The sequence below is a fragment of the Dipodomys ordii genome, unplaced genomic scaffold (genome assembly GCF_000151885.1).
Source record: "Dipodomys ordii isolate 6190 unplaced genomic scaffold, Dord_2.0 Scaffold87, whole genome shotgun sequence".
NCBI classification, from domain to species: Eukaryota; Metazoa; Chordata; class Mammalia; order Rodentia; family Heteromyidae; genus Dipodomys; species Dipodomys ordii.
The window spans coordinates 3,384,420-3,401,417 of NW_012267303.1; the positions used below are offsets into that span (position 1 = coordinate 3,384,420).

General features: G+C 51.3%; 1 protein-coding gene across 1 annotated transcript; it reads right to left on the minus strand.

The window, feature by feature from the left end:
* Window positions 1-1,610: 1,610 nt before the first annotated feature.
* Window positions 1,611-13,833, minus strand: Mlc1 (megalencephalic leukoencephalopathy with subcortical cysts 1). Its single transcript, XM_013025770.1, has 12 exons — window positions 13,772-13,833; window positions 12,572-12,773; window positions 11,729-11,818; window positions 10,395-10,448; window positions 10,008-10,109; window positions 8,315-8,419; window positions 7,785-7,856; window positions 5,579-5,695; window positions 4,081-4,137; window positions 3,428-3,550; window positions 2,960-3,121; window positions 1,611-1,685 (listed from the first exon to the last, which is right to left on the minus strand). Exons 2-12 carry the CDS (start codon window positions 12,767-12,769, stop codon window positions 1,611-1,613), a joined length of 1,155 nt encoding a protein of 384 aa, XP_012881224.1. The 5' UTR covers window positions 12,770-12,773; window positions 13,772-13,833.
* Window positions 13,834-16,998: the final 3,165 nt, after the last annotated feature.

Consider the following 16,998-nt stretch of genomic DNA (forward strand, 5'->3'; position numbering starts at 1 on the left):
CCGGGGGGCCCGCGGACTTGTCCGAGGCTGCGCTGGCCGGGGAAGCGCCCGCCCCTGCCTCTGTCTGAGAGGAAGGCGGACTTCCGGCCCAGGCCCACCCGGGGCCTCCAAGAGGCGCAGCCCGGGCATGATGGGCACTTGGCTGGGCACAGCTGGCCTCTGGTTTTGTGCTTGCTCTTGAGATCCTACGAGGGCGGAAGGGCTATTCGCGGGAGACGGGACTCATGGCTTGCATGCTCGCCTTCCAGCTGTCTTTCTTGCCTGCACTCTTCTTGCGCAGTTGGAAACCGTGGTCCCCTGGCCGTGAGTCCTGGCAGACGGGTCACCAGGTTGAGAAGTGAGGAGCTAGGAGCCGCCTCCCATCCCCTTGGCCAGTCTATCCCGGCTTGTCTTGCGGTCCCAGGCCACAAACACATCTCCAGGCCTCTCCACCAATCTCTGGGGGAGCTAGTCAGTGTGCCCCAACTCGTTCAAAAAAGAACCCAGTTTACCCTTAAACACAGCTGTTATCTTCTCCTCTAGCAAGAAAAAAATCCACTTTGATGCACAGACTTGTGAATGAAAGCACCACAGCTGATTCTAACCACATTTCCACCTTTACAAGGTACCCAGATCACTGTGGATTTATTGGTGTTCTTGTCAATTGGGAAAACCCAGTTACGCTCTGGTCAAGGAAAGACAGTTTGCAACCAAATCTTGGCCATGATTTTTTCTTTCTTTTTATCAAAGCTAATGTTATTTTCATCCCCATATGGTCCCTAAAGCCTGACCCAACAAAGGGCCCATACACACCTTGAGACCCTCAAACAACAGCGCTGGGAAGACTGACTGGGCCTGGTGTTGGGGTAAGTGAAAATCACGTTAGGAGGTAAAGAGGACTGGGATAGAAGGATCCCCAGCCTTGCGGGAAGGAAGATCAGCCTCACCTGTCACTCTCTGACAGTCACCTGTGTGCTGCTAATGGGGTCAAGTTCAGTTTCCAATCCCAGAATACCAGCCCCATCCCAGAGAACACTCCAGGTGTCACAAGGGCCACATAAATGGGACACAGGGCTACTGGGGAGTATGGAGTAGGGCCCGTGAACAGGCAGGTCCTGGAATATTTGGGGTACATAGGAAGAGTGAGCAAAGGCTCAGGGTGTGCCTATGACAGGAGAAGGGTGGCATTCCTAGAGGGAAGGTTCTCCAGCTTACAGGGGCACAGTATCCCTCCCTCTCATTGTTGGATGGCGTTTGGCAGGCTGGGCCCGGTGAGGACACATCACAAGAGGTAAACCTATACAGGGCAAAGGGTCTGTATGCACATACAGGCCGCAGGGGAAGGGCCAACGCAGGAATCCCTGGCAGAGAGGGCTGAAGCCTGGAGGTCTGCCATCTCTGCCCTCTCTACCCATCTCTGCCCTAGACAGCCAGCACCAGCACCCTCCCTGTCCCCGGGAGCCCCTGGCAGCTGTGACTGAGAAGCACTGACTCACAGGGCAGTCATCAGAACTACAAGAAGAAACAAAACCACCTCACAGCCTAGGCCACCCTGGGGGCAGGTGTTAGAAGTAGTAGCTGCAGGAGAGTTAGTCAGGTGGTCACTATGACTCAGTTTCCCCATCCTGCAGTCACTGGGCCATTTGTACGACAACGGCTCTCCAGGCTTTCTCCTTGTCGAACTCCTTCAGGGGGCTTCTGGCCACCTATGATAGGAAGAGCAGTGTCACCCGATGGGCCTCAGCAGGTCATTGGGTATGGCCAGCTGCCCAGCCCCCACCTGCTCCCTTCATTTGGAAGAAGGGAGGAAAGAAGACTCTGCACCTCTAGGAAAGGGACCCAGGCCTCCACTCACTCTTCTCGAAGTGCTGGTGTCCCTCACCTTCTAAAGTGAGCAGGTGCCTGAGGCAGGTGTGACATGTGTTATAGGGGAGGCAAGCTGCTGGCCTTGGCTGTCCACCCTGACGCCCTATGACTATTCTAGAATCTGCAGCGTACAACATGCCCAGCTGGCCATGTAGCTGCGTGGTGGGGACCCAGCTCAGGCGGGGCCGGGGCCGGGGCCTGGGCCTGGCCAGGACACCTCCCCAGGGCCTACAGCAGCTTGGGGCCTGGGCTCTTGTGATCGCTGCCCCAAGGCAGTGGGAGGTTGGCCCAGGGAGGACACTATCAGGAAGGTAGCCCATGAGAGGCCTCAATTGTGGAGGGCTTCGGGCCCTCACAGGGGCCAGGAACAGTAAGGTCCAGGTGGTCACGATCCAGCTGGTGGCTGGTGTGTCACCCCCCCCTCACCCACTGGCCAGGGAGCCCCGGGCACAAGGCTGGAGGTGCCCATGTCCCACAGAGCCAACATCCACAGGGGCCACGCTAGAAGCTCCTGTGGCTGTGGAAACCCCTCAGAGGCCTGTGCTGTGTCTCCCAAATAAAGCCAGAGACAGACGCCCAAGCCCATAGCACTCTTCAGGAATAGTCTGTATTTCCTTACATATCTAAAAAATAGTGGATGCCAGACTGGAGGTATGGCTCAGTGGTAGAGCACCAGTTGTGAGTAGAAAAAGCAGACTGAGGGTTTGAGGCCCTGAGTTCAAGCTCCAGTACCGGTATACACACATAAAAATTAAATGTATTTAACACTTTAGTTCTCCAAGACTTTTGAGGTGTTTAATTAATGCAAAATGGGCTGGTTGCCAACGGCCCAGGCCTATAATACTAGCTACTCAAGAGGCTGAGAACCGAGGACTGAGGTTCAAAGCCGACCTGAGGAGTTAAGTTTAGAGATTTATCTCTAATTAACTACAAAAAGCCAGCAGTGGAGCTGTGGCTCTACTGGTAGAATGCTAGCCTTGAGCATCAAAGCCTAGGGACAGTGTCCAGGCCCCGAACTCACACGCACACACAAAAATGCAAAACAGTATCACAGAATGCAGGCCCTAGTACCTTTCAGGGCACAGGACGGTGCCCTGGAGAACAGGCCACTCACCTCTCCTGCTGGCCGGTCCTGCAGGCTGGTCTGTGCCTCCCAGGATGTACCCTGCATCCTTGCGCTAACCTTGAAACTCACGCACTGGATGGCCGTACCAGTGTTGAGACCTCCTTGAAGCAGCAGGACCAGCAAAAGCAGCAACAGGAGCAGGTCATAGGCCTGTGATGGTAGAGCCATGTGTGAGCAAGCACGCCGGCCAGGACATCCCAGGGTCAGCAGGCACGCTGGCCAGGGTGCCCCCAACAGATGCTTTCCCGCTCGTGTCCCAGATCCTTCATACACAAGGCAAACTGGATCCCACTCCAGGCTACATGCTCGGCAGGTAGACCCAGAGCAGACTGTGCAAAGCTGCTCGGCCCAGGCATATATCCAAAACACTGCACCCAGGGCCCCGAGCCTGCTGCTCCTCCTGAGACCCACACTGGCAGCAAGCAGAGGTTCCAAGGAAGATCAAAGGCCACCTACCTTGATGGCTGGTGGGTAATCTTTAAAAATCTCCACGATTCTCATCACACTGAAGGACAGGTACCCTGAGGCCGTGAACAGCAGTGGAGATGTGAGGCTGCTGATGGCGATCAGCACCTCTACCTGTGGGTGAGTGTGGCCGTGTGTTTTTCCCAGCGTGGACAGGAGCTGCTGTGTGGGCACATGGCTCCTGAGGGGCCCACTGCCCACTAATTAAAAATCTAACGCTCCTCTAAAACTCATCTTTTTAACCTCTCCCAAATTGCAGTGTGAACCTTACTTCAGGGCTCAGAAATTGGGGCCACACAGCCCACCTCACAGAGCATTCTGGCCCCAAACAGAGCAATTGACAGTTGACAGTCCACTGGGGGCAGAATGAAGCTAAAGGACTGCCCTCCCACTCAGTCCTTTGCCGCAGGCATTTCTGACTTTCATGGACAGAGCAGCCCAGGGCAAGGGGACCCTGGGCATGGCTGTGAGCCCCTGCTGCCTGCAGTGCCAGCCTCAGCCCTTCCACTAGCTGCCGGCTTCCTCTCCTTCCCAGGTTCCCACCCAGCAGACAGCCCTGAGCACCCAAGTGTGCCAGAGCTGCCTCCAAGCCTCCGTGCAAGGGACAGGCCTCCCTCACCAGGCAAGGGACAGGCCTCACTTACCAGGCACTTGCTGGGACACTCTGCTGTCACGTGACTGGCAATGGCACTTGGAAAACACTGAAAAAAAAGAATGAGAGAGAGAGAAAGAGAGACTGAAGTGCCATCTCTGCACTTCAGACAGCAGAAAGGAGGTGTGGCCGGGGGTGGTCCTGCTGTGAGTCTCATCCCCCCTTCCAGGTGCGGCTCTTCACTGGTGCCCAGGGAATTGCCTGGAGCCCCAGGCCCTCACAAGAGAACTGTAGTCATGCACCGCAACCACCTCCGCCACAGCAGAGCTGCAGGCAGGCATGGGCTTCTTCCTGGCTAAACATAGGGACTTTGGGCAGCTTCTAGAAGAGCCCTGCTGGCTCAAGGAGCCTAGGCACAAGGTGGGGGATGTTTATCCTATCTTCTTTGTTTCTATAAAGCTGACTTTTAGCACCATGTAAAAGTCTACGTAAGTGGAGCTAGAGATGCCGCTCGGTGGTGAGCCTGTGGCGAGGGTGGGAGGGTGGGAAGACCCTGGGTTCCATCCACTGCACCACACAAAAAAAGTAAGCTAATGAATGAAGTAAAATCTCCACACAGACAGCCAAGCAGCTAGCTCCACTGGGACAAACCAGTGGCTGCTGGAAAGTCAGTGGCAAGGTGCACAACAGCTGCTTGGTGTCCGGGCCTGGAAGCCAGAGGCGTGGCCAGACGGTAGTTTCAGAGCAGGCTTGCCACTTGTGGAACGCTGGGAGTGGAGGGGCTTGAGGCCACGCATTCGGAGGGGGATGAGGAACGCAAAACCAGCCGCAGCCACACCTCCAGGGAGCCTGCTAGGGGTATTTTAGACAGTGAACAGCACTAAACTATGTAGATGAACTCAGAATGACACAGAGTGACAAAGGTGACCTACTTAAGAGAGTGACTGTGGATTAGGCACATCTCCTGTGCAAGGCCTGTGTTAAGTGTCTACCCAGTCACAATATAATGGTAGGCATGATGTTGCATTTTATAAAATACATGTTACAAAGGTATAGAGAATAAGCCGGGCGCCGGTGGCTCACGCCGGTAATCCTAGCTACTCAGGAGGCTGAGATCTGAGGATTGCAGTTCAAAGCCAGCCCGGGCAGGAAAGTCCATGAGACTCTTATCTCCAATAAACCACTAGAAAACCAGAAGTGGAGCTGTGGCTCAAGTGGTAGAGCGCTTGACTGAGCTAAAGAGCTCAGGGACAGTGCCCAAGCCCAGAGTTCAAGTCCCACGACCGACTAAAAAAAAAAGTATAGAGAATAATAAAAATGACTTCGCAGGAAATATGAAAGTTACAAAACAACAATTAATACGGAATTGCACCCCGGTGCTCTTGGTCCTCAGGTCCCACATCCTTCTGGGCAGGGCTGGGGGGAGATCTTACTCCCAGGTGCCTTCTTATCTGAGCCAAAACAGCTCCAAGACTGGCCACGTATCTAGGAGGGATCTTAGAACTTTGGCCAGGCCAACTATGGATGACAAGGTAGTCGATAGTACTCACTGCAACTAAGATCCAAAAGAATGTCACAGAGAGGTGTGGGCCTGAGACAGCGTCATCCACATTCAGAGCGATGACACCACCCAGGACAGCAGAGACACCAGCCATGACCTCCACCACCTGAGGGGACAATAGGACATGTCACCATGCCAGCTGTCACTGACCACCTGAGGGGACCAGGGAACAGCGTCACCCTGGGTCCATCTTCCCATAGCCTGAAGCCTGCGGAGTCACGCGGGAGGAGCCCCAGATGCGCCAGAAGGCAGGGGCAGGCAAGGGGCTGAGGGTGGGGGTGGCTGTCCTTTTTGGGTTGACAATGGAGAAGTCCTTAGAGGAGCCAAGAAGGGCAGATCGAGGTGGGGCCCTGGTTGAGTTCACATGAAGAGCCCCAACAGAGACAGCATAGAGTTGACTCAGCCAGCGGGAGCACCGGCCACCCAAGGGGCTGTGGGAACTCACGAGAGGACGTGCCAGCCAGCCCGGCCTCCCACCGTGAGAAAGCACAAGACTCCAGATGGACAAAGGAAATTGAATGCCCGCCTAAGAGCAACTGTGACACAGACTGGGGGGCCTCCAGAAATAGGACAGTGGGGCTGAGAAGGTGGCTCAGTGGTAGAGTGCTTGTCTTGCATGCAAGAAGCCCTGGGTTCGATTCCTCAGCACCGTATAAGCAGAAAAAGCTGGAAGTGATGCTGTGGCTCAAGTGGTAGAGTGCTAGCCTTGAGCTGAAGGGCTGAGGGACAGCGCCCAGGCCCAGAGTTCAAGCCCATGACCAAACAAACAAAAAAACAGAAACAGGACAGCAATAGGGCCCCAGAAGAGGCCAACTGCAGCCTGGAGTTCCCTCTTGGGGAAAATCGTGTATCTCAATAATGAGAGGAACCAGCAAAAATTGGAAACACAACCAAGCTAGAACCAGACACCCTCTTACAAAGGCCTAAAGAAAATGCATTAAATAGGAAAATTAAGCCAGATGGGAAAACAGAAATGCAGAAAAAGGCACCAGGTACTGACCTGGACTGATGAAGCCAACACAGGGAAGAGTAAAAGCAGCGCATTAGCGGTGGTTGTTAGTGGATACCAGGGGCAGGTGTACAGGTGACTCACACTGCTGGTACAGAGGCTGCATCCACCATCAGACACCTATCCATGTGTGGAGTTAAAGTGCTAAAAGAATACCAAAAAAAGTGTGTAGCTTCCTATTCCAAATGAGAGGAAATGGAAGGTAGATTCAAAAGAGGCAAGGAAGGAGAAAGAGAATAGGAACAAAACAGGGAAAAGAGAGAATAAGAGCAGTGAAAATAGGTACAGCTATGGCTCAAGTGGCAGACAACCAGCCTTGAGCACAAAAGCTCAGGGACAGTGCCCAAGTTCTCAGTTCAAGCCCCAGAATTGGCACACACACATTAAAAAAAAAAAAGTAAAAATACACCTATGCTAGTAATCACTCTCAAAAGAAACAGCTAACCTCAAAAGGCTAAAGGAAGAACCTGACAGATTAGATAGAAATAAAATACAGTCATTCAATGTCTAGAAGAAACATACCACAATATATAAGAACAAGAAATTTGAACAAGAAATTTGAAAGAAGGGAGACAGAAGATACAGGGTTAAGTACTGATTAAAAGTGACGGATGTACTTAAACCACAGTCAACGGGAATTTTATGGCAAAGGCATTATTAAAGACAGGGTGGTTTACTACCTAAAATGAAAATGAAAAATGAAATCCACTAGGGAGTGACTAAGCTCATTTCTTGCTAAAAACATGCCCCAAATCCAGGCCAGATATTCCACACGCAGACTGGGACGTTTATAACTGATCTCTCACTAACAGAATAGATAGACCAAAACCAAACAACCAGGAAAAACAGGATATCCAAGACTTAAAACATGGTCAACAGGACAGGGTCCCCAAGCCAGGTACTAAAGGTGGGAAAGGACTCACAGGGATTGGAGTTCTGAGACAAAGGTACCAGACAGGACACTTCTGAATCAACCATTCAGCTAAAGAATGCTGATCCTTTTAAGACAAGGCATTTTTGTTCCAACCACAGTATAAATGGGCTGATGTCTCTTTCTCAGACACAGCACAGGGCTTCCTATGTAGTCTGCATCGTGTCTGGTCCTCTTGGAAAACACCACCATGACTGGTCCACACACTCGCTCTTAAGAAGATAAAATAGGAAGGGAAAGAAGGATTCCTCTTACTGAGTAGGATTTCAGGATCCTGGCAGGAAATATCACTTCATCCAGGATGTTGGTGCCTTCAGTGATAGAAGCCTAGGAAGAAGGAAAACCTTTGGGAGCTGCTACCCTTGCACCCTGCACAGACGATCTGGCTCAGTGGTGCCAGCCACCACTAAGAGGCTTGAACCTCCTGATGATGGCTCATACACCTAGGGAGGGTCCAACTGCATGGAGGAAGGGTCAGGAGCAATGGGCAGGGTCAGATTGTGCGTGTAGCTGATTATCTCGAGATAATCAGGGGAGCACTGCAAACACAGACGTGTTCCTCTCTGCATGTGGAAGTGTGCTCAGTCACCACCCTCACAGTTCACAGACACGTGAGCAGACCTGGTCTTTCTGTGGCACCTCAGGAGGGCACTTGGGAGTTACACTGCTGCTATTGGCCCTGGCACCACCCATGTCTGTCCTGTCCATGGCCTCAGTTGTGCGCGTGGGAACCCTTCAGGCAGCCAGACCCACGTCTAGGAGGCAAGCAGATTGCCCTGGCTCACCCCTTTCTTCTTCCTGCAGGGATCCTCGCTGGAACGCGCGGAGATGATCACTGTGGCCGCCATGAGAAGCTCCAGCAGGAGTAGAAGAATGAGGTTGAAATTGATCTGAAAAAGAATCCGCACCTGAGAGATACCACTGCCCGCCCTTAGGAAACGGTCTGTCCCAGACCGCCTACACCGTCCGTGGGCAGGCTGCCCCAGGCTCTCCCATCACTGGCCCACTCAGATGCCTTGGTTTCACACAGCTGTTATGCTGTGTGTTCCTGCTCATGAGGAGAGCTTTTGAATAAAGCATGGCTGCCATTCCTACGGTGCCTGGCATCCTTCTCTGGCTTGCCCACATCAGAGAACTAGCATTGCAAACAGGCACTTGGGTCAAGGCAGCAAGTGAAGTTTCCTTCCACAAGGCAGGGGATGATCAGAAGGCACCTGCAGGGCAGTTGCCACGGGCTGCCTGCTTTGGGAGAAGACCCATTCCTGCCCAACCCTTCCCAAATGGGGAGAGACAGGGACTAGCACCCCAACCTCTCTCAATGGTCCATATTTCCAGGGCTAAGCTCCACCCAGGCAAAGGGCAGTGGTGCCCAGGGACCATTTGCCCAGGCTCCTGCTGACCAGCAGAAGGTTGCAAGATTTAGAGGAGCAGAGGGAAAAGCTGAACAACAATGAAAATGCTGTATGTCAAGGTCCAGGACAGACTATATTAGACAAGAAGGAAACACTAGGCCATACATATTATTAGGGTTGGGGCATAGTTCAAGTGGTAGTACACCTGCCTGGCAAGTATGAGGATAAGTGGAACACTCTTCCACTCCCCAAATCATATTCTGACATAGTTTATAATGCCATATGGAAGAAGGGGTTTGGATGACAATTTAGTAAAGAAAAAAAGATTTTTTTTTCTTAAGAGTTCATCCTATGAAACTCTAATTGTGTGTCAGGGATTCAGCCATCTATGTCACTTGGCAAAGGTGCTTTGTAATCACACTGGCAGTAAAACGAGTAAAGGAAGAGCAACCGTAGGACCAACAGAGTCCAGAAAACAGAGGGGAACACACCCAAAAGCTGGGTCTTAATATCCCCAGTGTCATCTCTTCTGTATGTGCAAGGGGTGTTCCTCGGATCCTCCAGCGTCCCTGCAAGACTGGCGAGGGCACCCTCATTCCAGTGAGGTAGTTCTCTTTAGGCGTCATAACTTAAATGACATCTACCCACTTTTTTAGTCCATAAAGTGACGGTGTGTCTCATAATCAATGGCATCACAGATTTGATAAGGTCTGGCATTATATTGTGTGTGTGTGTGTATTGGGGATGGAACCCAGGGCCTTGCACATGCAAGGCAACTGCTCTGCTAGTGAGCTACACTGAAGGCCCAGGACCATTTGTTTTTAAGCACTGTTGGGAAAGAGATGTTAAAGTATTATGTATTGACGTATCTGTCCAATGGAATCAGTTCAGAGTTCAGAAGAGACCTTTTTTCTTTTTTTCCTTCAGAAGCACAGGTAAAGTTTTCAAGGCTTGTCCCCCTCAACAGCTATGACAAGCCTTTGTTGAGTGTCTCCAGCTCAACCCATGTTGACTGCCACCCAGCAGAGGCAGAGGCGGAGGCGGCGACCTACATCAAGTGGGCAGATGCGGTCTGGGTAGAAATAGGAGCCCCACTGGTAATCCACATTCTTTTTCAGTGACTCACGTTTATTGCTGATGGATTAAGGACCAGTTTGCACCCAAACCAGATTAAACATGTAGTGGTAACAGCAAACGTGGAAACAAACAATATCTGAAAGTTGGGGATCTGAAAAAGAAAGGCAGAGAAGACTAAAGCAATCAAGGCAACATCCACCAAGTTCCAGGTCATTAACTGAAGAGTGGGCCCAGGTGAAGTGGGAGGTGGTTGCTCTGCCAGCAGGAGGGCTGACCTCTGGAAACCTGGTGGGCATGGCCTGTCATTTCTGAGTGGGGCAGGTGCCAGCCTCCCTGCTTGAATGCCCTGCTGCTGCTGCTGCTGGGTTCCTCCCCACAGTCAGCTACCCCAAGACCACCCCGTCTGTGGCAGTGGCTGCCAGAAGGCTGAACTTACCGAATTGACATTTTTCCTGGAAACAGCGAAGCCTACAATGGCTGAGGGAATGCACTGAAAAGAAATGAGAACCTGGGTGAGCTGAAGTGCTGATCATGGCAGTAACCCGGAAAAATGCACTGTGGCCGGGCACTGGTGACTCACACCTGTCACCCTAGCTACTCAGGAGGCTAAGATCTGAGGATCATGGTTCAGTCAGCCAAGTCTGTGAGACTCTTATCTCCAATGAACCACCAGAAATCCTGAAGTGGAGCTGTGGTTCAGTGGTAGAGTACTAGCCCCAGGACAATACCCAGGGCCTGACATCAGGCCTCAGGACTGGTACAACAAAACAAAAACGCTTTGTATACTGAGCTCTTGCTGCCATGTGTAAGGCCCTGGGTTTGGTGTCCAGCTTCACAAATATGATGATGATGGTGATGGTGGTGGTGGCAGTGATGATTTCTTTTTTTGTCGGTTGTGGGTCTTGAACTCTGGGCCTGGGTGCTGTCCCTCAGCTCTTCAGCTCAAGGCTCTACCATTTGAGCCACAGCGTCACTTCGTTTTCTGGTGGTTTATTGGAGATAAGCGTCTCATGGACTTTCCTGCCTAGGCTAGCTTTGAACCGTGATCCTCAGATCTCAGCCTCCTGAGTAGGTAGAATGACAGGCGTGAGCCACAGGCACCTGGCCCGATGATGATGTTTTATATTTAAAGCTCCTGAATAGTCAAAGTCATACTAGCAAACAAGCGTTATAAGGAGCTCCCTCCATACTGAAGGATCCTTCAATACAACTTATTCTGAAAAAGCATTCTGGGTAGGTGCACTCCCATGTCAGAATATAACTCATGATGGCACAACATTAGGGGTGGCCATGGCTAGACAATTACCCAGGAGGAAAAAGCACCAGTGTGCCTAAAGCAGGTGGAAATGCCGTTCTGTGCTCAGGGGCAGCCCTGTACTTGCAGGCTTTCTTGCAGACATGCACCTGACCCTTCTCACTGTGACCTCAATGCTCCGTGAAGGTCTGGGGAGCAGTGGCGCGGGGGTGGTGGAGGAGGAGTGTGACCCAGCAGGTCATGCTGGGATCATCCTGTAGGCAGCAAGACCCAGACCTGGAGGGGGGAGGCAGATGGGCTGCAGGGAACAGAGGCAAAAAAAGCCCACACAAGGCCTATACTGGAAACTGAGGCAGGGACAGAGGCTGAGACAAGCCCACTTGGGACGTTCTTGCGCATTCCAAGGGGTATCAGTCACATGAGAGGTTTCTGAATGAGGAGCAAACATGGAACATAAGCTGGGGTGCAGAATGGGGAGCTGGGGTGTGGAGGTGTGGCTGAGGGGTGGTTCTCACCGAGCCAGCTGCACAGCGCAGGTAATCCATCTCTGAGGGAAACACGTTCCCCAAGTAGAGCGAAAACCCACAGGTCACAAGAAGGCAGCTCTACAAAAGAGCCACACAGACCAGGTTCAAACACAGCTGTCAGAGGACGGTACACTTGAGGAGTGAGCAGCCAACGCTTTGACTGCAGCTTAACTGTCTTCCCATTAACTTCAACTCCTCCTGGAGGATGGACACAGCCCTGCCACAGTTTTCAAAACAGAGCTCCCTGCTCACCTGTAGGCCAGAGCAGAGGCTGCCACACTGCTCTCTGGGGGACAGAGGCAGGGCCTCTGTCCAAATCAAAGGGAAGAAATGGTGCCTCTCTCCAGAAAACGCCTTCTCACTGGCTGGAACATAGGCCTCAGCCTTACAAATGGCACTCTGCCTCTGTACTAGCATCCCAGCCGGCATCGGGAAAGCCAGAGTTCATGGGCTGAGGCTCCTGTGTTATGAGGGTCTGAAGGAGGCTGTGTAGACTCCAACCTGAGACCTACCCTCCCTGCAGGAGAAGGCTGTGTGGCTGGGGCCACGGGGAGTGTGGCAGGATTGCAGGAGGGTCCAGGCCACAGGAAGGGAGAGGTCCCAGCCTGCGGGGACAGCCATGCCCCCCATGACAGTTACTGACTGAAAATAAGCATTCAGAGGGCCCAGGAAAGCCCACATAATGGCACCCAGAGGCTCCACAGCAAGTTTGTGTGACCCTGCTTCTGCCTGTCCCACCTGGGATGGCCCAGATTTCCGGCCAGGAAGCCTTGTGTGGCCAGGGCAGGGGGCAGGTGGCCCGGGCCTCTGAGGCCATGTCCAGCTACTCACCCCCATCAGCACGGAGAAGACCCATGTCTTGTAGCTGAAGCATGAGGGCAGCCTCTTGGACAGCTGAAGGTCCTTGGGTTTCGTGTCAGTGGTGTAGCCGGCACCCTGGGTCAGCCGGCCCGGGTCAGCCCGTCCTCGCTCCAGGGTGGGCATCCGGTCATAGCCCAGCTCCTCTCGCAGCTGCCCCTCCCGTGCCATGGAGCTCAGTACCCGCACACTGGAGCAGTGACACCACAGACATGCTGGTGAGACTCGTTGATGTGTACTGTTCACTCCTTGTGACAAAATTATTGACTTGACTCTGAGAAAACTTCAATTACTTATGTTGTTGTCAAGAAATGCCTCAAGCTAGCCTTGAGCTGAAGAGCTGAAGGACAGTGCCCAGGCCCAGAGTTCATGCCCCACAACCAACAAAAAAGAACAGAAAGAAAAAAAGAAAAGGCTCAAGCCATCTTCCTGCATTACCACCACTCACAGCTTACTACTTAAAAAGAAAAAAAAAAGGTACCGGAGCTTGAACTTGGGGCCTTTCACCATTATTTCCTTTACAGCTAGCAAGCTACCACTTGAGCCACACACAGCTCAGGGTAGTATTTTGCTAGTTAATTGGGGATAAGAGTCGCATGACCTTTCTTGCCCAGGCTGGCTTCTGAGATTCTCAGATCTCAGCCTTCTGAATAGCTAGGATTACAGGCATGAGCTACTGTTGTCCAGCTGAAATACTTTTAAAAAAACGACAACAACAAAGAAAGATTTCTTACAATGGGGAACTATAAACTTGGAAGAAGAAAAAAGAAATCACTTAGCTCTAAAAGCAAATAAAATGACTTTTCCATAAGACAATCTTGAACGATCTGGGTTCAGGGTAAGATTTTAGGCTTTGTTTGTTTCATCCATCTGGGTTCCTTAGTCTTTTCCATTAGCAACTTTTAGAACTGGAGGTGTGACTCAAATGGTACAGTGCTAGCCATGAGCAAGAAGGCAAGTGGGAGCACCCTGAGTTCAAGCCCCAGTGCACACGTGCACAAACACGCACGCACGCATGCACACACACACACACACACACACACACACACACAGATGAGCAACTTTAGTTAGGAGTTCAATGCCATGTTGAGGACTTAACTCAAACTCAAGGTAGTTACTGGACACAGATTGCAGAACACACACCTACCTCTGGTTTTACTCCTGCGTGCTTACTTCCACTGTAGTCTGGCCGTCCGGAGCACTGGTCTCTGGTTGAGAAGCTTCCAGTGAGAACTATTCACAAATGGAACAAAAGCTCAGCCAAACTCCACTTTGGCCGGGGGGAAGGCACAAGGCTTCCTGAATTTCAATGAGGAGATGAAGCAGTGGATCCTAGAAACGCTTAGCTGGTTGTGTAACTGCTGGCTTAAAGTCGTTCTAATTTGATGAGGGAAAGTAGGGGTTGCCATGAGGTAGGCTGCTGCAGACTCACCAAGAGGGCATCTCAGAAACAGGAAGCGCGGCAAGAATGGGATCCAACAGATCCCAGGATCCAGCACACACGCCATCGAGCCCACATGAGGTCCAGAGCACAGGGGATCCTAGCCAACGCTGTGTCTGCGGGGACAGTAACTTTCTTTATTCAGAAGTTGCATTTCCTGTGGTTCCAGGCAGCCTGTCACCCATTGCCACATGATGGAACTCTCCTTCTTGGCCACATAAACCTCTATGTTCTCAGCTTGTCCAGGCTGGCCCCTTAACTGCTGTGAATTCCACCAATGGTTCCTGTGGCAGCCCCAAGGGCTGGCAAGCAGGATCCCACTGTACCCTTTAATTTTGCTCACTAGGCAGAGAGAAAAGACATGAATGCATTTCCTTTGCCTGGAGACGCTGGCGCCCTGGCAGCTATGGTGACAGTTTCTTTGTGCACATTGCACAAAGGCTCAGTCCAAAGTGCTTTGAAAAAACCAGCTCCTTGAACTACAGCCTACATGCAGCCCGAGAGGCTTCCAACTGTGGGTATTTGGTTGTCTAGCTTTTCAACCAGATAAGAATGATTAAGATGGATTGTAATCCTAATCAATTATGGAATACCAACTATTTCCTCGGAGGTCAAGAACTTTTTTATGGGTTGAAAAAGATCTTCACCAAGTTCTAAAGCAAATACCAAAGCACCAGATTAGTGGCACTGGATCCAGCTGGATTGCAGCTTTCTGTGTTTCTTTTTGTTTGAGGGAAATGTTGAACGGATTTCACCATTTGGGGCCTTTCAAAGATTGCTTTCTATTAAGAAGTACAAGCTAATGGCCTCAAATCAGAGTAAGGAGAAAAATCCTCAAAACCCCAGAACTGTCATTCTGCAAGTGTGTTCTCCCTGTGGAGGATATACTGGTCCTAGAGCAAGGCCTGCTTTTTCTTGTCATCTTCCTGAAATGCCTTTCCACCTTCTGCCTGATGAGTTCTCCTCACACCTTAACATTTATGCAGCAAATTCAATTTATACTAAACAGCAAGGATCTTTCTGGGTTAATTCAGATTGCTGCGTGGACAGGAGCACACTGATTAGATCAGTACGTCATGTGGCAACACATTGGCTTTCTCTAGGCTGTGGTGAGCAGTCAGTATCTGAGTAGAAATGTGGAAGAACTCGATCAAGGTGTAACTTGGCTAGAGCTCAAGGTTGATTGCCCTCAGTTAGTGACCCTTCCCACAGGCCACTCCTGTGGGAAGCTGGATGAGAGTACCCAGCCCCCACATGGCAGGTCCTCTTCTCTGAGGTCGATTTTCTATCAACCAAAAAAAAGTCCATGGGATCCTTCTTCTTCCTATGTGTACTGCCAACCAGGAGCAAGATAAAGGCTTGGTGGTACTTCTTCATATCTTGTAGGAAGAAGACTGGAATTAAACCCACAGATTAGATCTAGTCAACTAAGAATCCTGATCTGGAAGTAAACTGACCCTAACCAACACAGAAGGACACTCACAATTTGGAACATTGGGAACACTCAGATAAGCAGACTATTTGTGAGGAAGAAAGCCTCATTGAGTTTTTTGGTCCAGGGACTTGTACTCAGTATCTCACACTCTCACTGGGCTTTTTCAATCCAGGCTGCCACGCTACCCCTTGAGCCACACCCTCATTTCTGACTTTCTGTTGGTTAAGTGGAGATAATCTCACAGACTTTTCTACTCAAGCTAGTTTTGAACCCTGATCCTTCTCAGCCTCCTGAAGTGTCATGAGCCTCTAGGACCTAACTCAGTAAGTTTTAAAGACTAAAGTTATTCAGATTTTGTTCTCTGACTACAGCCAAATTAAATAAAAATCAGTAACTGACAATTATCAGGAAAATAACTTTTTTGGGGGGGGGTCCAGTCATGGGGCCTGAACTCTGTCCCTCAGCTCTTCAGCTCAAGGCTAGTGCTCCACCACTTGAGCCACAGCACCACTTCCAGCTTTTGTCCTTTTGCTTATGTGGTGCTGAGGAATCGAACCCAGGGCCTCAGGCATGCAAGGCAAGCACTCTACCACTGAGCCAACTTCCCAGCCCCAGGAAAATAACTTATGTATTTAAAAATTGAACCATGTGCCTCAAAAATAAACAAAACTCCCATATGGGTCCAAGAAATCACAAGGAGAAAGAAAAAACACAGGTTAGGCGTGGCAGGATGCACATTATAGTTTTAAATGTTTACACTTTAAAAAAGAATAAAGTTGCAAAGTTATCTAATTTCCCATCTCTAGAGGTTAGAAAAAGCTCCAAGGAAATCCTCAACAGTAGATGAGAAATAATAAAAGTGGAAGCTATTGAAATAATAACAAACTTCAGAGATGCTTCTAAAAAGATAATTGGCTCACTGCCTGTCATCCTAGCTACTCAGGAGGCTGAGATCTGAGGATTAGGGTTCAAAGCCAGCCTGGACAGGAAAGACCACGAGACTCTTATCTCCAATAAACCACCAGAAAACTCGAAGTGGCGCTGTGGCTCAAGTGGTAGAGCACTCGCCTTGAGCTGAAGAGCTGAGGGACCGCGCCCAGGCCCAGAGTTCAAGATCCACATGCGCGCGCACACACACACACACGAGAGATGCCTTAAGCAGCCAGACCTGGAGCGGCAGTGACTGGGGCTCCACAGACAGCATGAACATCAAGTGGAGGAACGGCCTTGTGCCGATGGACGGGCTTTACAGCGCTGACCAGAGCCAACCAGAGCTGATCTGAGCTGACCAGCGCCGACCAGATCTGATCAGAGCCTTGCGGCTGGAGGCTGAATCCGTCACGCACCTTCCCGCCAACTGCAAGCGAGCCGCTGCGGATGATTCCTGCACACGAGTGTGTCCTCGCTGACCAGCACCCCAGCGGAGGCAGGGCCCCGCACCCCCCTCCCCCGCGCGCACTCCCTGCGGAGGCAGGGCCCCGCATCCCCCCACTCCCTGCGGAGGAAGGGCCCCGCACCCCCCCC